General features: G+C 39.7%; 1 protein-coding gene across 1 annotated transcript in view; it reads right to left on the bottom strand.

Moving 5' to 3' along the window:
- Nucleotides 1–17,104, bottom strand: part of PFDN1 (prefoldin subunit 1) — a 66,433-nt gene that overhangs the window by 29,497 nt on the left and 19,832 nt on the right. Inside the window, exon 3 of the mRNA XM_005661736.2 lies at nt 6,141–6,225. Within this exon, the coding sequence (XP_005661793.1) occupies nt 6,141–6,225 (85 nt within the window). The remainder of the gene's footprint in view (nt 1–6,140; nt 6,226–17,104) is intronic.

The raw sequence follows: 17,104 nt of genomic DNA on the forward strand, positions 1-17,104 counted from the left end.
CTTATTTTTATTTTTATTGTGTCATTGCTGAGCTCATCAGGGTGGTGGAAAGGCGGTAATCACGTCAGGGAAAGAGGGGAAGGAAAGGGGTCAACCAGCATATACACGTGCCTCAAACATAACGGGGACTTTAGACTGAGGGCAGTAAGTGTCTGAGAAAAACACAGGAGAATGGTGGTCAAAATGTGTTCAAATCCATCCCTGAAAGCTTACAGTTACCTCAAGGATTCCAAATAGCTGAGATTCATCAGGTCAGAAACTTAGCTCTAGCTCATCTGAATGGTGAATCTAAGTTTGTGCAATTGCAAAAGAAATCCACAAGTAATTGTTCTGTTTTTACTTCCCCAAAAATGAGCAAAAATAGAGCTTGTATTTTTCACTCTTTAGAAGACATAAATCTCTTGAATCAAAAAGGTTTTAACTCAACTTTAAAACCTGATTTTCTTTTACTTATTTATTTATTTATTTATTTTTGTCTTTTTGCCTTTTCTAGGGCCGCTCCCGCGGCATACGGAGGTTCCCAGGCTAGGGGTCGAATCAGAGCTGTAGCCACTGGCCCACGCCAGAGCCACAGCAACGCGGGATCCGAGCTGCGTCTGCGACCTACACCACAGCTCACGGCAATGCTGGATCCTTAACCCACTGAGCAAGGCCAGGGATCGAACCTGCAACCTCATGGTTCCTAGTTGGATTCGCTAACCATTGAGCCACATCGGGAACTCCAAAACCTGATTTTCTTTTAAAAAACAACACTTTACTTTCTTTTTGTAGCAATGCTATACATTTCAAAAAAATATATTTTTACAAAGACAGATGAGACTCATGAAGTCATAATTCCAAATCCCAATTATACTCATGTCATTTTTAAAAACTATGTCTTTGGGAGTTCCCCAGTGGCTCACTGGGTTAAAGGCATTGTCACTGCTGTGGCATGGGTTTGATCCCTGGCCTAGGAACTTCCACATGCAGGCATGGTCAAAGAAAAAATTTATTCATTTGTACTTTTCTAATAGCAACATATACTATATTATCTATTATATGCTCCGTCATCTTCTTTTAAAAGTTATTTGTTATCAGTATCTAAAAAATTTTTTTGGCCATGCCTATAGCATGTGGAAGTTCCTGGGCCAGGGATCAAATTCATGCCACAGTAGCAACCCAAACTGCTGCAAGATCTTTAACCTACTGCACAAGAGAACTTCAGAATTTTTTTAAAAAACAGAGAATTCCCTCAATGACATAAATAACATGGTAACTCTATCATACTAAAGCTATTTTATATTTTCTCTTGAATAGGGTCAGCATCATTGGCCTACTAATCACCACTAAGATGAAATGGTGACATTCTCTCCCAAGAACTTGATCGATCATCTTTATCAAGCAAAGATAAAAATCTACTTAACACTATCACATCCTGAGTGTGTTATGAAAATCAACCCCAGTAAAGTGATTATATTCTTAAGAATTCAATACAAGGGTATTAAAATGTGGAATTTTAAGAAGCAAAAGACAGTGGACCATCTTCCCAAGGTTAAGATAGTACTTGCCTTTACCCTTCTAGTAAGTAATATAACTCCCTCTATCTAAAGGATATGAGGGCAGGAGCACAGTACCCCTACCTCTGCTCCATTAGAGGAAAAGGGCCAGCAGGTGAGACACCAGGCTGCTTCACAAGGCAGGCGCAACATACTAGAGTTATCAAAAGCTAAACAAATTCTAGGTACATTCTGCAGTCGAAAATAAATCCTGGGGAAAATTTTTGGAGGGGGCACACAAACAGTAAGATATGAAAGTAGATAAAAAGGAGTCCAGAAAATACTAATGAAAATGGGCTCTCAGATGAGAGACCCTGAAGCAGACCAGCACCTATGCTATGTCACAGAAAAGCTTTATCCATAGTGTCATTTATACAGACGCTATATAAGTCAGGAGGTACACAGAGTGAGACCAAGTTAAGAGCTCTGGTCAGAAACCCCAACTATGGGCCCAAAGCAAAACCCCTTCTTCTTCAGGGATGAAAATATCCTAAATGGAACAGCCTGGCCTTTGCCTGAAGAGTTATGTATAAACCATGCCTCCCCAATTTAATTGTAAGGTAGCTTAGGGTAGAAATTAATAACGATAATGATAATTAAACAGGATAAAGATGAAACAGGGTGGACTGGCAGTAAATACTCAGGCCCTGAAGAAGGTGGAGTAATAACTCGGAGACCTTGGTAAAAACAAGGTAGAGATCTGAAATGTGCATCCAGCTTCCCAATAAAAGGAAACCATATTTGTGATTACTTCAACTGATAACAGTTTATATGCCCAAATCCCTACACTGTCCTATGAAACTAAGAGAATAATTAGGACAAGGGAAAAATACTTTAACACTAGGAATCAGAACTGCTTCTTAGAAGAAGCAGCCCTAAGCTAAGATCTTAAGGGTTAACAGACAGAGTTGGTAAGAGCAGGAGGAGGAAGTTCCCAGAGGGAACTACTTTTGCAAAGACTTAGTAGAAACAGAGACAAAACAGCAAGTTCTGAAAAGAGTATTTCTGCATGTCTGGAAGATCCTGTGTAATTGAAGGAAGAGGATATGAGGGACATGCGAGAAATAAACAGGAGTCATTTCATAAAAAGCCTTGAAGGTACATTAAAGAACTTGAGTGTCACCCTAGGAACAACATGGGACTTACACAGAGGAACAACACACCAGATTTAACATTTTAGAAAGATCATTCTAGCTTAAATACGTTAAAAGGATTAGAAAAGAGAAAGTTGGAGATGGATAAACCCGTTAAGATGCTACTGTCCAATGGTAGGAACAGCTGGTTTAAAGGTGGGAAAAAAATCCTGGAGGGAAACACCATTTAATACAGAAAAGAGGGAGGAAGTCATCAGAGAAAATAAGTTCTCAGCACTGATGAAAGTCACTACACCTCAAATTCAGAAAACCCACCTTAGTCCAAGGAGGATTAACAAAAAAAGCAAAAAGGGAGTTCCCGTTGTGGTTCAGCAGAAACGAACCCAACTAGTATCCATGAGGATGCGGGTTCAATCCCTAGCCTCGCTCAGGGGGTTATGGATCCAGCATTGCCGGCCGTGAGCTGTGGCGTAGGTCACAGATGCGGCTAGGATCTGGCGTGGCTGTGGCTGTGGGATAGGCCAGCAGCTGTAGCTCCAATCTGACCCCTAGCCTGGGAACCTCCATGTGCCACAGGTGCAGCCCTAAAAAAAGAGAAAAAAAAAGGTGTATATGTGTGTATGAATGCGTTTATTCAATAAAGTTTCTAAAGATATACACCAAACTGTAAAGATGACATTTGAGGGTATGCAGGGAAGAAGGGAAAGATCATATTTTCATTTAATCATTTGTTTTCTTTTCTTTCTTTTTTTACAGTATACTTACATGGCATTTATAACATAAATGCCATGTAAAACAAAGTATTAAAAACAAAAAAAGCAAAATAACTTCCTGGGGTAGCGACTAGAGTTTAACTCAGCTAGTCTTCTCAGCAGGTTGTAATTAGCATTTCAAACGGGTACCAACAAGCTAGCTCATCTACTTCTATCTGACAGATATCAAGATACTCTTACCAGTATTTGAGAGAGTCCATGACATGAGACTTTGGGAAAATTTCCTACTCTTTATTGGAATGGACTCATACGCTAAAATCATCACCCGGGGTAATTTTACCTCGATAGCTTTTTATTTTATTTATTTTTTGCTTTTTAGGGCCGCACCCGTGGCATAAGGAGGTTCCCAGGTCAGGGGTCGAAGCAGAGATGCAGCTGCCGGCCTGTACTGCAGCCACAGCAACTCAGGATCTGAGCCGCATCTGCAACGTACACCACAGCTCACAGCAACGCCAGATCCTTAACCCTCTGAGCAAGGACAGGGATAGAACCTGAAACCTCATGGTTCCTAGTCGGATTTGTTTCTTCTGTGCCACGACGGGAACTCCTGGGAATATTGTGAATTCTAAGTTAACATATACTTGTTATTGTTACAATTTATTCAACACAGAGATTATAAGAAAAAAATCCTAATTTCCTTAAGGTAATTAGTGTTAATTTAATATACATATTCATGAACACTTTTAATGTTCAAATGCAGATCTTATTTTCTGTTTCCATAATAAGAGAATTATTTACACTATTACTTTGTATCTTGCTACATATTTATCAGGACAATTTTTAGATATATTTACCAACAGTTGCAAAAATATTTTTTTTGGTAATCTACATGAGCAAGTTTTGCTTAGAGTTTGTTGTTGTTGTTGTTTGTCTTTTTAGGACCGCACCGAAGCATGTGCAGCATATGGAGGTTCCCAAGCTAGGGATCTAATCGGAGGTGTTGCTGTCGGCCTACATCAGAGCCACAGCAACTCAGGATCTGAGACGTGTCTGCAACCTACACCACAGCTCACGGCAACACCGGATCCTTAACCCTCTGAGTGAGGCCAGGGATCAAATCCACAACCTCATGGATACTAGTCACTAGTTGGATTCGTCTCTGCTGCACCACGACTGGAACTCCTGTCGTTTGTTTTTTTAAGGGCCGCATCTGCGGCATATGGACGTTCCCAGGCTAGGGGTCGAATGGGAGCTACAGCTGCCAGCCTGCGCCTCAGTCACAGCAACACTGGATCCGAGCCACATCTACAACCTATACCACAGCTTGTGGCAATGCTGGATCCTCAACCTGCTCATCGAGACCAGAAATTGAACCTGCATCCTCATGGATACTAGTTAGGTTCTTAACCTGCTGAGCCACAATGAGAACTCCTGTTTAGTTTTTAAAGATACTTTTGTTTGGAAAATCCAATCTAGAAGAGTTGAGCTAACAAAAATTATAAAACAGGACATAGCAACAACCTGGTTACTAGAGGACAAGTTTTTTTTCTTTTTGTTTGCTTGTTTTGTTTTACAACACATCTTTGTAAGCTGCAAATCCATTACCAAGTATGTTTAAATTCTCATTGGTAGACAAACTAAAATAAGCCTAAGTATCCTAAGACATTACATGCTTGCCCAGGCCATGCCAAGTCAGTGCCCCTGGGAAACTCCAGGAGGCTACAGGGGGTGTCTCACCAATTCAGGAGAGGGCTGAGTCAGATTCTGATCCACTGCCTCAAACAGTACTCAAAGAAATTAGATAAAGTGACCTATGAAGTCACTGTATCCACCCCCAATTCAGGAAATCTTGGTCCCAAAGAAATGTAGTAGCCAGTTTTTCGTCCAGTCCAACTTTTTACTATATATAGGAAAGACTGCATCACATAGGAAATACTTCATCAAAGGTTTTAATGTTCAAAGAAACTGTAATAATAAACTTCAATTTTCCAAAGATTTGCTAAGTTACCCATCATCTTTCTCCCTAGCTTAAAAAAAAATTGCTTTCCTCACTGAAGCACTATCCTTCAGAGAGTTAATTAGTTACAGCTTACTACTCAGTCCTTGTCTAGAACTTTCTATGTAAAGGAATTACAATACGTAAAAGTATGACATATCTAGATCCTTCAACTACTGTTAACATCACCCACTCTCATGCCCATCCACAAATCATGGTATTTAAATATACATTCATTTCATTTCGCTTTACTTTTTACGGCTGTACCTGCAGCATATTATGGATGTTCCCAAGCTAGGGGCTGAATCGGAGCTGCAGCTACTGGCCTACACTACAGCCACAGCATTGCCAGATCCGAGTCACAACTGCGACCCACACCACAGCTCACAGCAACGCCAGATCCTCAACCGACTGAGCGAGGCCAGGGGAACCACATCCTCATGGATACTAGTCAGGTTTGTAACCCGCTGAGCCACAACATGAACTTCCAGTATTATTTTATTTTTTAAGAATAGACATGTTCATTCAAAAGCAATGGAAAAAAATACATTTAGATTAACAGTATTCTATCTTTTCTAAAATTCCCTAGTTCTAAGAGGATACAGTCTTTTTTTTTTTTTTTTTTTCCTGTCTTATACACTGCAATCAAAAGACTGCTTCATAGCTCAAACACAATTAGGAAAAATGAAAACAATGTAACATGACCTTGGCTGGCAAACATTTTCATTTAGTATTACACCATGAGGTAATTGCTTTTCTCCTAAAAGTTGACTACTACTATCAATATTCACTCAAAACTTACTTCCAATTCTTTAATTTTTTCTTCTGCTATTTTCTGTTTCTCTAACAGCTGATTATGAATCGCCTCCTTGGATTGAAGAATAAACCTACAAAACACAAAAAAGTTTTAAGATTAAAGCCACATGACCACTATATTCATCAAAATCAACAGCTATATGTCACAAATATTAAACTAAAGAAACTAGAAGGGGACTTGCCACTGTGGCAGAGTGGGTTAAGAATCTGACTACAGTGGCTCAGGCCTCTGCTGAGACGTGGGTTCAATCCCCATCCAGTGCAGATGGGTTAAAGGATTTGGTGCTGCCAGAGCTGCACCTTGGGTTCAATCCTTAGCCCAGGAACTTCCATATGACTCGGGTGTGGCCATTAAAAGACAGACAGACAGACAAGAAGGAAAAGAAATCTAGAAGGATTATCTTCCAAATCAGAAAAAATAAAATGTATTGTAATGCTAATATGACAAACTCAGGAAACCACCAAAGGTTTAAACCTTGGCTGAGAAGGAACAAAACCTTAAAAGTAAATTCTGTCATCTTGTCTAAGAAGGGAATTAGGCTTCAAGAAGATTCATAAACAGGAACCCATTGTGGCTCAGCAGTAACGAACCCAACTAGTATCCATGAGGATGCAGATTTGATCCCTGGCCTCGCTCAGTGGTTTAAGGATCCAGCACTGCCACGAGCTGCGGTGTAGGTTGCAGGCGCAGTATGGATCCCTCATTTCTGTGGCTGTGATGTAAGCTGGCAGCTGCAGCTCAGATTTGACCCCTAGCCTGGCAACCTCTATATGCCGTAGGTGTAGCCCTAAAAAGACAAAAAATAATAATAATAGTAATAAAAGAAGATTCATAGACAAAAGAAAAAAATAAAACAAAGGGGTAAAAATCTAACATAGATTAAGAGAAAAGTTAACAAACAGTAAAAATCCCTCATAACTAATCTTTCACTTATCTGTATCAACTTTTATCTAGCTATTTCTCAAACAATATTTGTAAATTACAGCTCCTCCTCCAATCTTTAAACAAGTTTTTTGTAACAGCAGTAATTCATGACCTTTTAAAGTCACAATCAAGTACTGTGTTAGGATCAATGCATTAGTGTTTATATGAGTTTCTCACACAAAAAGCACTGTACAAGGCCCAGTATCTTTTTTATTATTTCCAGAGTGTACAATACCTCTGAAAAGCCCAAAATATACAAGTGGAATTTTTCGACTTTTTCCATTTTACATTCAGGCACATTATTTACAGCTAATGAGAGTGGAAATATGGGGAAGCTTTAAAAATTAACACTGAATCTGTTTTGTGACTTAATTCTTGGCTGTGGGGAAAGGAAGAACAAATTATTTTATAGCCTCAAGTAAGTGAACGGCAATATTCCCCTTCCACTGGAAGCAATGGGAAACCTCAATTATTCAAATCTCTTTCAGGATTGTCCAACTGAGCTATAATAGATTTTAGTTAAAAATTATAATTAGTTAAACAGACTAATTTTTGCAAGTAATTTACGAGTTGAGCAAAAAACTAATCATCTCTTAAGAAAAAGCCAAAGAGCTCCTACTGTGGTGCAGTGGGTTAAGAATGCCACCACAGAGGCACAGGTTCAATCCCTGGACCAGTGGGTTAAAGGATCCAGCATTTCCACAACTCTGGCAGAGGTTACAGTTGCGGCTTAGGTTCAATCACTGGCCCAGGAACTTCCATATGCCAAGGTTCAACCATTTAAAAAAAGGGGGGGGAGATCCCACCATGGCTCAGCTTTTATGAACCTGACTAGTATCCATGAGGACACAGGGTCAATCCTTGGTTTTGCTCAGTGGGTTAAGGATACCACATTTCCATGAGCTGTGGTGTGGGTCGAAGACTAGGTTCAGATCCTGCATTGCTGTAGTTGTGGTGCAGGCTGTCAGCTACACCTCCAATTCGACCTCTAGTCTGGGAATTTCCATATGTTGCACGTGCGGCCCTAAAAACACCAATCAATCAATCAATCAAAGTAGCAATGTGCAGTTTCCGTTAGCAATTTCACAAAAACAAAAACACTGTGTCTAGGAAGGGTCTCACCAAGAGTCTGTTGCTATAAATACAAGACATATAAAAAAAGAACAAAAAGGGCAGCTCTAGCTTTGCCCAGACATCCAGAAGGCAACTCTCTCTCACCTTCATAAATACCCTTTGGCATATATATAATACAATCTGGTGAATTTCCTTTTTTTTTTTTTTTTTGTCTTTTTGCCATTTCTTGGGCCGTTCCTGTGGCATATGGAGGTTCCCAGGCCAGGGGTCCAATCGGAGCTGTAGCCACCGGCCTATGCCAGAGCCACAGCAACGCAGGATCCCAGCCACCTCTGCAACCTACACCACGGCTCACAGCAACGCCGGATCGTTAACCCACTGAGCAAGGCCAAGGATCGAACCCGCAACCTCATAGTTCCTAGTCAGATTCGTTAACCACTGCACCACGAAGGGAACTCCTGAATTTCTTTTACACCAGAAATTATTAAGCACGTGTCCTGATGTGGACAGTGCAGATAATTTCATTGATTATCTAGTGTTCAGTACTAACTTGATCCTTTGTAAAAATCTTAACTCAGCCCACATTCATGCAAAACAAGGAATACTACATAACTCCATGTGTCTAAGACATTCTTACAATTAGTCCCAGCGACTGGTGCTATTTCTGGTAAGACTACGGCTTATAGAATATTTTTCTCAGAACTAATTATTTAGTGTAGTATTTAAGAAGAATTATTTTGAACTGTAATAAGTTTCAGTGACACCGTGTAGAAAGTATTATAAATTTAGGCCCGACAGTCACCAAACTGTGTCATTACAAGCACAATTTTACTAACAAAGCCTTCTGGCCATGGAAACAATTTTCAGAGTAAAATATACATTTTTAAATAGCACTGATTGCTGCCCAGTGAGTAGTATTCTCAAATAATAGGTCATCAGAAATTATCTTTATTAGTGTCTGGGAAATTGTCAAAGCTAAGATTAGAGGTCAAGTCATTACTTATGTGGCCTTTAAAAATAAAGTATCTGAACAGATACTAAATCCCTTGAGCAGAAAATAAAATTACTAGAAAGCAAGAACACTCAACAACAAAAACATGTTTTTCCATGGCCACACAACCCTGAGGTAGCTATACTGAACCGTGCCAACTTCGAAGGCCAGAGCAACGTCACTGAAGCCGGCCTATTTATCCCAAGCCTGAGGACATCTCAGCCATGCAAGTTTTAAACAAGGATGAGTATAGAGTAAATTCAAATGTCTACCTCAGGAGTTCCCCTCGTGGCGTAGCAGAAACAAATCCAACTAGGAACCATGAGGTTGCAGGTTCGATCCCTGGCCTTGCTCAGTGAGTTAAGGATTCGGCGTTGCCGTGAGCTGTAGTGTAGGTCACAGACACAGCTCAGATCTGGTGTTGATGTGGCTCTGGTGTAGGCTGGCGGCTACAGCTCCAATTAGACCCCTAGTTCCATATGCCGTGAGTGCAGCCCTAAAAAGCCAAAAAAAAAAAAAGTCTACCTCAAAGAACAATTACACAGTCAAAATTCAAACAAAAAAATTTTTTCAAAAAATTTGGTTTAGTCCTCAATTTTTTTTTTTTTTTGGCCACACCTGAAGCATATGAAAGTTCCCAGACCAGGGATTAAATCCTAGCTGTGACCTATGCTACAGCTGTGGCAACACAGGATCCTTTAACCCACTGCGCTGGGTCAAGGATCAAACCCAAGCCTCCACAGTGACCCAAGCTGCTGCAGTTTGAGTCTTAAAATTATGATACATCCATATTGTGAAAGGCTAAGACTTCTATTATCAGTATAATGGAGAGCAGACACCTAGAACACTCTTCCTGATTAACAACAAAGAAAAAAATTAACATTTTGTTCACAACAGCTCAGACTGCTGAACAATCACAAATGAAAGATTCCACATTGTGGAGAAAAAGGAACCCTTCATGCACTGTTACAGGTGGGGATATAAATCAGTGCAGCCACTATGGAAAACAGTATTGAGAGACCGCAAAAAACTAAAAACAGAACTACTGTGTGATCCAGTAATTCCACTCTTGGGTATTTATCCAAAGAAAACAAAAACACAAATTACAAAGGATATACTCACTGCTATGATCACTGCAGCATTATTTATAACAGCCAGGATAGAAGCAACCTAAGTACCCATCAATAGATGAATGGCTAATGATGATATGAAATATATGCATATATTATATAAACATACACACATATGTGATAAAATAATGGCCATAAAAAGAGTGATACCTTCCCATTTGTGACAACATGGATAGAACCAGAAGGTACTATGCTAAGTGAAACGAGACAGAAAAAGACAAATCCTCTATCATTTGACTTAGAGGTGGAATCTGAAAAACAAAACAGGAATTCCCATCATGGCTCAGTGGTTAACGAATCCGACTAGGAACCACAAGGTTTCGGTTTCGATCCCTGGCCTCGCTTAGTGGGTTAAGGATCCAGCGTTGCCGTGAGCTGTGGTGTAGGTTGCAGACATGGCTCAGATCCTGCGTTGCTGTGGCTCTGGCATAGGCCAATTAGACCCCTAGCCTGGGAACCGCCATATGCAGTGGGTGTGGCCCTAAAAAGACAAAAAAATAAATAAATAAATAATAAAAAAACAAAACAAATTAACAAGTGTAGCAAAACAGAAACACAGCTATAGACAGAGAAAGCAAACAGGTGGTTGCCAGAGGGGAGAGAAGTAAAGGAGAAGAAAGAAATAGGTGAGAGAGATTGAGAGGAACAAACTTCCAGTTGTAAAAGAAATGAGTCAAGGGTATAAAATGTACAGTGTGGGAGATATACTCAATTACTATTAGTATCTTTGTACGGTGAGAAATCATAACCAGATTTACCATGGTGATCATTTTTAAATGTACAGAAATATCAAATCACTATACTGTATAACAGGTACTAACATAGTTCAAAAACAAACATACAAACCAACTCAGGGAAAAAGAGATCAGATTTGTGGTTAGCAGAGTCAGGGAGTGAGGTGAGGGGAACTGGATGAAAGCAGTCCAAAGACACAAACTTCCACTAAAATAAATAAGTACGAGGGATGTAAGGTATAACATGATAAACATAATTACCACTGTTGTAAGCTACATATGAAGTTAAGAGAGTAAATCCAAAGAGTTCTCATCACAGAGTTCCCATTGTGGTGCACTGGTTAACGAATCCAACTAGGAACCATGAGGCTGGTGGTTCGATCAATCCCTGGCCTCGCTCCATGGGTTAAGGATCCGGTGTTGCCGTGAGCTGTGGTGTAGGTTGCAGACGCGGCTCGGATCCTGCGTTGCTGTGGCTCTGGCGTAGGTGGGCGGCTACAGCTCCGATTCGACCCCTAGCCTAGGCACCTCCACATGCCTCAGGAGTGGCCCTAGAAAAGGCAAAAAGACAAAAAACAACAACAGCAAAACAAAAAGTTCTCATCACAAGGAAAAAACATTTTTTATTTAATTTTGTGTCTATACGAGATGATGGATGTCCACTAAACCTAGGTGATAAGCATTTCACGATGAATGCAGGTCAAATCATTATGCTGTACACCTAAAACTAATATATCTCAATAAAACCGGAAGAAAAAAAAGGATTCTATAGAGGGCCAAAATTAAGTAAAATCATGAATTGTGGAAGGTAAGGAGACAATAAATTGGCTTTCACCTTGAGAGCTTCTGCTGAATCCTAGAGATCTTGAGCATCCAAACTGGCACAGAAATAGGATATAAAACAGAAGATAAAACCTAGGCACCATCCAGAGTAAGAATGTTATTAGGAGAATCTTCAATTAAAGTCAGGTTCCCAAAGAGTTCCACCTTTAGTCTAAGGGTGAAAAAAGAAATAAACTTGTCTCTCAGCAAGTAAAGTAAGAGAAACTTGTCCACCTGTGCCTTGGTGGTGAGTAAAATCAAAACACAAAAATGTTCCCTAAGAATCTGTAAACATAAGCTGACTTTCTCATGGGTTGTGGTCCAAATTCAACCTATGATATGATCCAGAAAATCTCAAGCACAGAATTTAATGTACAGTAATACTAATTACGTACATGGCAAAGGTCAAGGAAACCTGAAGAAGGGGTAATAAAAATTAAACACACAGAGAAAGGTGTAAAAAATAATAAAATAAGCAAAACAAAAAATAGGATACAGCATGTAAAATTTAAGGAACAGTACTAAGCTGTCAAATATATGTGCAATTAGAAATGCAGAAAAAGAAGAAAAAAATGGAGAAGAAATATTTGAAGAGATAATGGACAACAATTTCTAAAACAAGAGGAAAAAAAACAAATCACAGTTCCAAGACACTCACAGAAACATAAGCAAAATAAATTTGAACAAAAAACAGGAGTTCCTGTCGTGGCTCGTGGTTAGCAAACCCGACTGGCAACCATGAGGACGAGGGTTCCATCCCTGGCCTTGCTTAGTGGGTTAAGGATCCGTCACTGCCAAGAGCTGTGGTGTAGGGCACAGACGCAGCTTGGATCCCGCATTGCTATGGCTCTGGTGTAGGCCGGCAGCTACAGCTCCAACTGGACCCCTACCCTGGGAACCTCCATATGCCACGGGTGGGGTCCTAAAAAGACAAAAAAGACCGGAGTTCCCGTCATGGCACAGTGGTTAACGAATCCAACTAGGAACCATGAGGTTGAGGGTTCGGTCCCTGCCCCTGCTCAGTGGGTTAACGATCCGGCATTGCCGTGAGCTGTGGTGTAGGTTGCAGACGCGGCTCGGATCCCGCGTTGCTGTGGCTCTGGTGTAGGCCGGTGGCTGCAGCTCCGATTCGACCCCTAGCCTGGGAACCTCCATATGCCGCAGGAGCGGCCCAAGATATAGCAAAAAGACAAAAAAGACCAAATAAAATAAAGACCTAAATGTGAAAGCTAAAACTAAAAAAAAATAACACAAAGAAAACTAGATGTAGTATAATCAAATCACTGAAAACTAAAACTAAAATCTTTTTTCCCAAGCCAAGGATCAAATCCATGTCATGGCAATGACTTGAACCAAAGGAACGACAGTGATGGATCCTTAACCTCTAGGCTAGCAGACCATTCTTAAAAAACGGTTCCTAGTCAGACCCCTAGCCTGGGAACCTCCACATGCCGTGAGTGCAGCCCTAAAAATTAAAAAAAAAAAAAAATTCTGTCATAACCCATATGGGCAAAGGAAACTCAAAAAGAATGCATAATGTTTATGTGTAACTGAATCAGTTTGCTGTACACCCAAAACTAACACAAAACTGTAAATCAACTATACTCCCACATAAAACAATTTTTTTTTTTTCGTCTTTTTGCTATTTCTTTGGGCCGCTCCCGCGGCATGTGAAGGTTCCCAGGCTAGGGGTTGAATCGGAGCTGCAGCCACCGGCCTACGCCAGAGCCATAGCAACGCGGGATCCGAGCCGCGTCTACAACCTACACCACAGCTCACAGCAACACCGGATCGTTAACCCACTGAGCAAGGGCAGGGACCGAACCCGAAACCTCATGGTTCCTAGTCGGATTCGTTAACCACTACGCCACGATGGGAACTCCATTTTTTTTTTTTTGCAATTTTTTTTTTAATTCAGGAAATGATCTTACTTCCAACAAAAGGGAAATAATAATCTTAAAATGACATTAACATAAGTATATTCTTAGGCGTCTCAAATGTGACGAAGATAAAGAACATCTATTTCTTTTAATTCTGAAATAAAATTGGGCAGATATAAACCAAGAATGATTAATAACAAAAAGAACCAAATTCTGGAATTTAAAAGTAGAACAAATAACAAAGATTATAATAATTAGTTAAGGGATAGAGAGAGAAGTTCCCACTGTTTACAATAGGACTGGCAGCATCCTGCGGCATCAGGATGCAGATTCGATTCCTTGCCCTACACAGTGGGTTAAGAGATCCAGCGTTGCCACAGCTGTGGTGCAAACTGCAACTGCAGCTCAGATCTGATCCCTGGCCTGGGAACTCCATATGCTGGCAGGGCAGCCAAAAAAAAAGAGAGAGAGAGAAAAAAAAAGAGATACACAAGACAAAACACGGCAAATGTGACATCAAAAACATAAAACATGGGGGGAGGAATAATGTTGAGCATTACAATGGGATCAAATTTAAGTTATTAACTTAAAATAGACTGGTAATAGATGTAAGCTGTTGTAAGTAAGCCTCTTAGTAACCACGGGCAACAACCTACAGTATATATACAAAATATAAAGAGAAAAGAGTATGAACATACCACTAACAAAATTCATCAAACTACAAAGGAAGAGACTATGAGAAAAAGCAAAAAACAGAGACAATTAATAAAACGTCAATAAGTACATACCTATTAATAATTACTTTAAAAAATGTACATGGACTAAAACCTCCAATCAAAAGACAGAGTTACTGAACAGATTAAAAAAAATTTTTTTTTTTTTTGCTATTTCTTGGGCCGCTCCCGAGGCATATGGAGGTTCCCAGGCTAGGGGTTGAATCGGAACTGTAGCCACCAGCCTAGGCCAGAGCCACAGCAACGCTGGATCCGAGCCACGTCTGCAACCTACACCACAGCTCATGGCAATGCCGGATCGTTAACCCACTGAGCAAGGGCAGGGACCAAACCCTCAACCTCATGGTTCCTAGTCGGATTCGTTAACCACTGCGCCATGATGGGAACTCCAAAAATTTTTTTTAAATAAGAAAAAAGGAGTTCCTGTCATGGCACAGTGGAAATGAATCCGACTAGCAACCATGAGGTTTCGGGTTCCATCCCTGGCCTCACTCAGTGGGTTAAGGATCCGGCACTGCCGTGAGCTGTGGTGTAGGTCGCAGATGCGGCTCAGATCTGGCATTACTGTGGCTGTGGTGTAGGCCAGCAGCTACAGCTTCAATTAGACCCCTAGCCTAGGAACCTCCATATGCCTCAAGTGTGGCCCTAAAAAGACAAAAGACAAAAAAAAGAAAGATTTAAGTACAATTGCAGATACAGAATTAATGTTTTTGCTTTTTTTCGGATATATATGCAGGAGTAGAATTGCTGGGTCATATGTCTACCAACATTTGAAGAATTATACCAATCCTTCTTGAACTCTTCCGAAAAAGCAGACTAGGAGGGAACTAATCCAAACTCATTTTATGAGGCCAACATTACCCTGATAGTAAAATGAGACAACAATGCCACAAGAAAATTACAGGCCAATATCCCTGATGACCACAGATGCAAACATCCTCAAGAAAGTATCAGCAAACCATATACATTAAAAGAATCACACACCCATTTACACATACTACTTTATATAAAATAGATGATTAACAGGGACCTACTGTAGAGCACAGGGGGAAATCTACTCAATAGTCTGTAATAACCTATATGGGAAAAAGAATGAACATATATATATGTTTGTCTGAACCATTTTGCTGTACCACAGAAATTAATACAAGTACACTCCAATATAATTTTTTTTAAAAAAAGTATCATACACTATGATCAAATAGGATTTATTCTAGGGATGCAAGGATGGTTCAACATCTGCAGATCAGTCAATATGATATACCACGATAACAAAATAAGAGAATGAAAATCGCAGGATCATATTAATTGACACAGAAAAAGCATGACAAAACTCAACATCTATTTATGCTAAAAACGCTCAACAAAGCAGACGCAGAGAGAATCGAGGCCATATGCAACTCAACTTAATAGAGGCCATATACAACAAGACTACAGCTAATATCAGGAAAAAGACAAGGATGCCCATTCTTGCAACTTCTATTCAACAATGTCATCAGAAGTCTTAGAGCAATTAGGCAAGGAAAAAAAAAAAAAAAAAAAACACATCTAAACTGGAAAGGAAGAAGTAAAGTTATCAGTATTGCAGATTACATGATATTACACACCAGTATCCTCAGAGATATTGTGGGTTCAGTTCCAAACCACTACAATTAAATGAACACTGAAATAAACCAAGTCATATGAATTCTTTGATTTCTTAGTACACATAAAGTTATGTTTACACAATATTGTTGCCTTTAAGTGTGCAACAGCATTATGTACAATTACAATGTACGTACCTATCTAAAAAATATTTTATTTTTTAAAAAATGCTAACTACCACCTGAGCCTTGAGCAAGTCTTAATCTTTTTGCTGATAGAGGGTTAGAAATATTGCAAGTTGGAGTTCCCCTCGTGGCTTAGCAGGTTAAGACTGACTAGTATCCATGAGGATAGGGGTTCAACCCCTGGCCTCAATCGGTGGATTAAGGATCCAGCAGTGTCACAAGCTGTGGCTAACGGTGTAGGTCGCAAACAAGGTGTGATGCCACATTGCTGTGGCTGCAGCTCCAATTCGATCCCTAAACTAGGAACTTCCATATGCCACAGATACAATCACAAAAAGAAAAAAAAAAAGAAAAAAAAAGAAATATTTCAACAATTATCAAAATGTGACACAAAGATAGGAAATGAGCAAATGTTGTTGGAAAATGGCACCAAATAACTTAGAGAGTTGCAAAAAACCTTCAATTTGCAAATAATGCAATATATGCAAAGCACAATAAGTGAGGCACAATAAAACAAGACATGGCCTATACAGAAAACCCTAAAGACACCTTCAAAATGCTACTAAAATTTACTTAGTAAAGTTCCAGGATACAAAAACCATTACACAAAAATCTGCTATTTCTATACACTAATAATGTAATAATAACTATCAGGAAGACAAATTAAGAAAACAATCCACCGATAGTTGCATCAAGAGATGAAAATACCTACTAATAAATTTAACTGGAGGTGCAAAACCAGTACTGAAAATTACAACATATTAGTAAAAGAAATTGAAAAAGACACAAATAAATGGAAAGATACTCCATGCCTATGGACAGGAAAAAAAAATAGTATTGTTAAAATGCCCATACACTAGGATTCCCCTTGTAGCTCAGCAGAAACGAATC

The sequence above is a fragment of the Sus scrofa genome, chromosome 2 (assembly GCF_000003025.6).
Source record: "Sus scrofa isolate TJ Tabasco breed Duroc chromosome 2, Sscrofa11.1, whole genome shotgun sequence".
Taxonomy (NCBI): Eukaryota; Metazoa; Chordata; class Mammalia; order Artiodactyla; family Suidae; genus Sus; species Sus scrofa.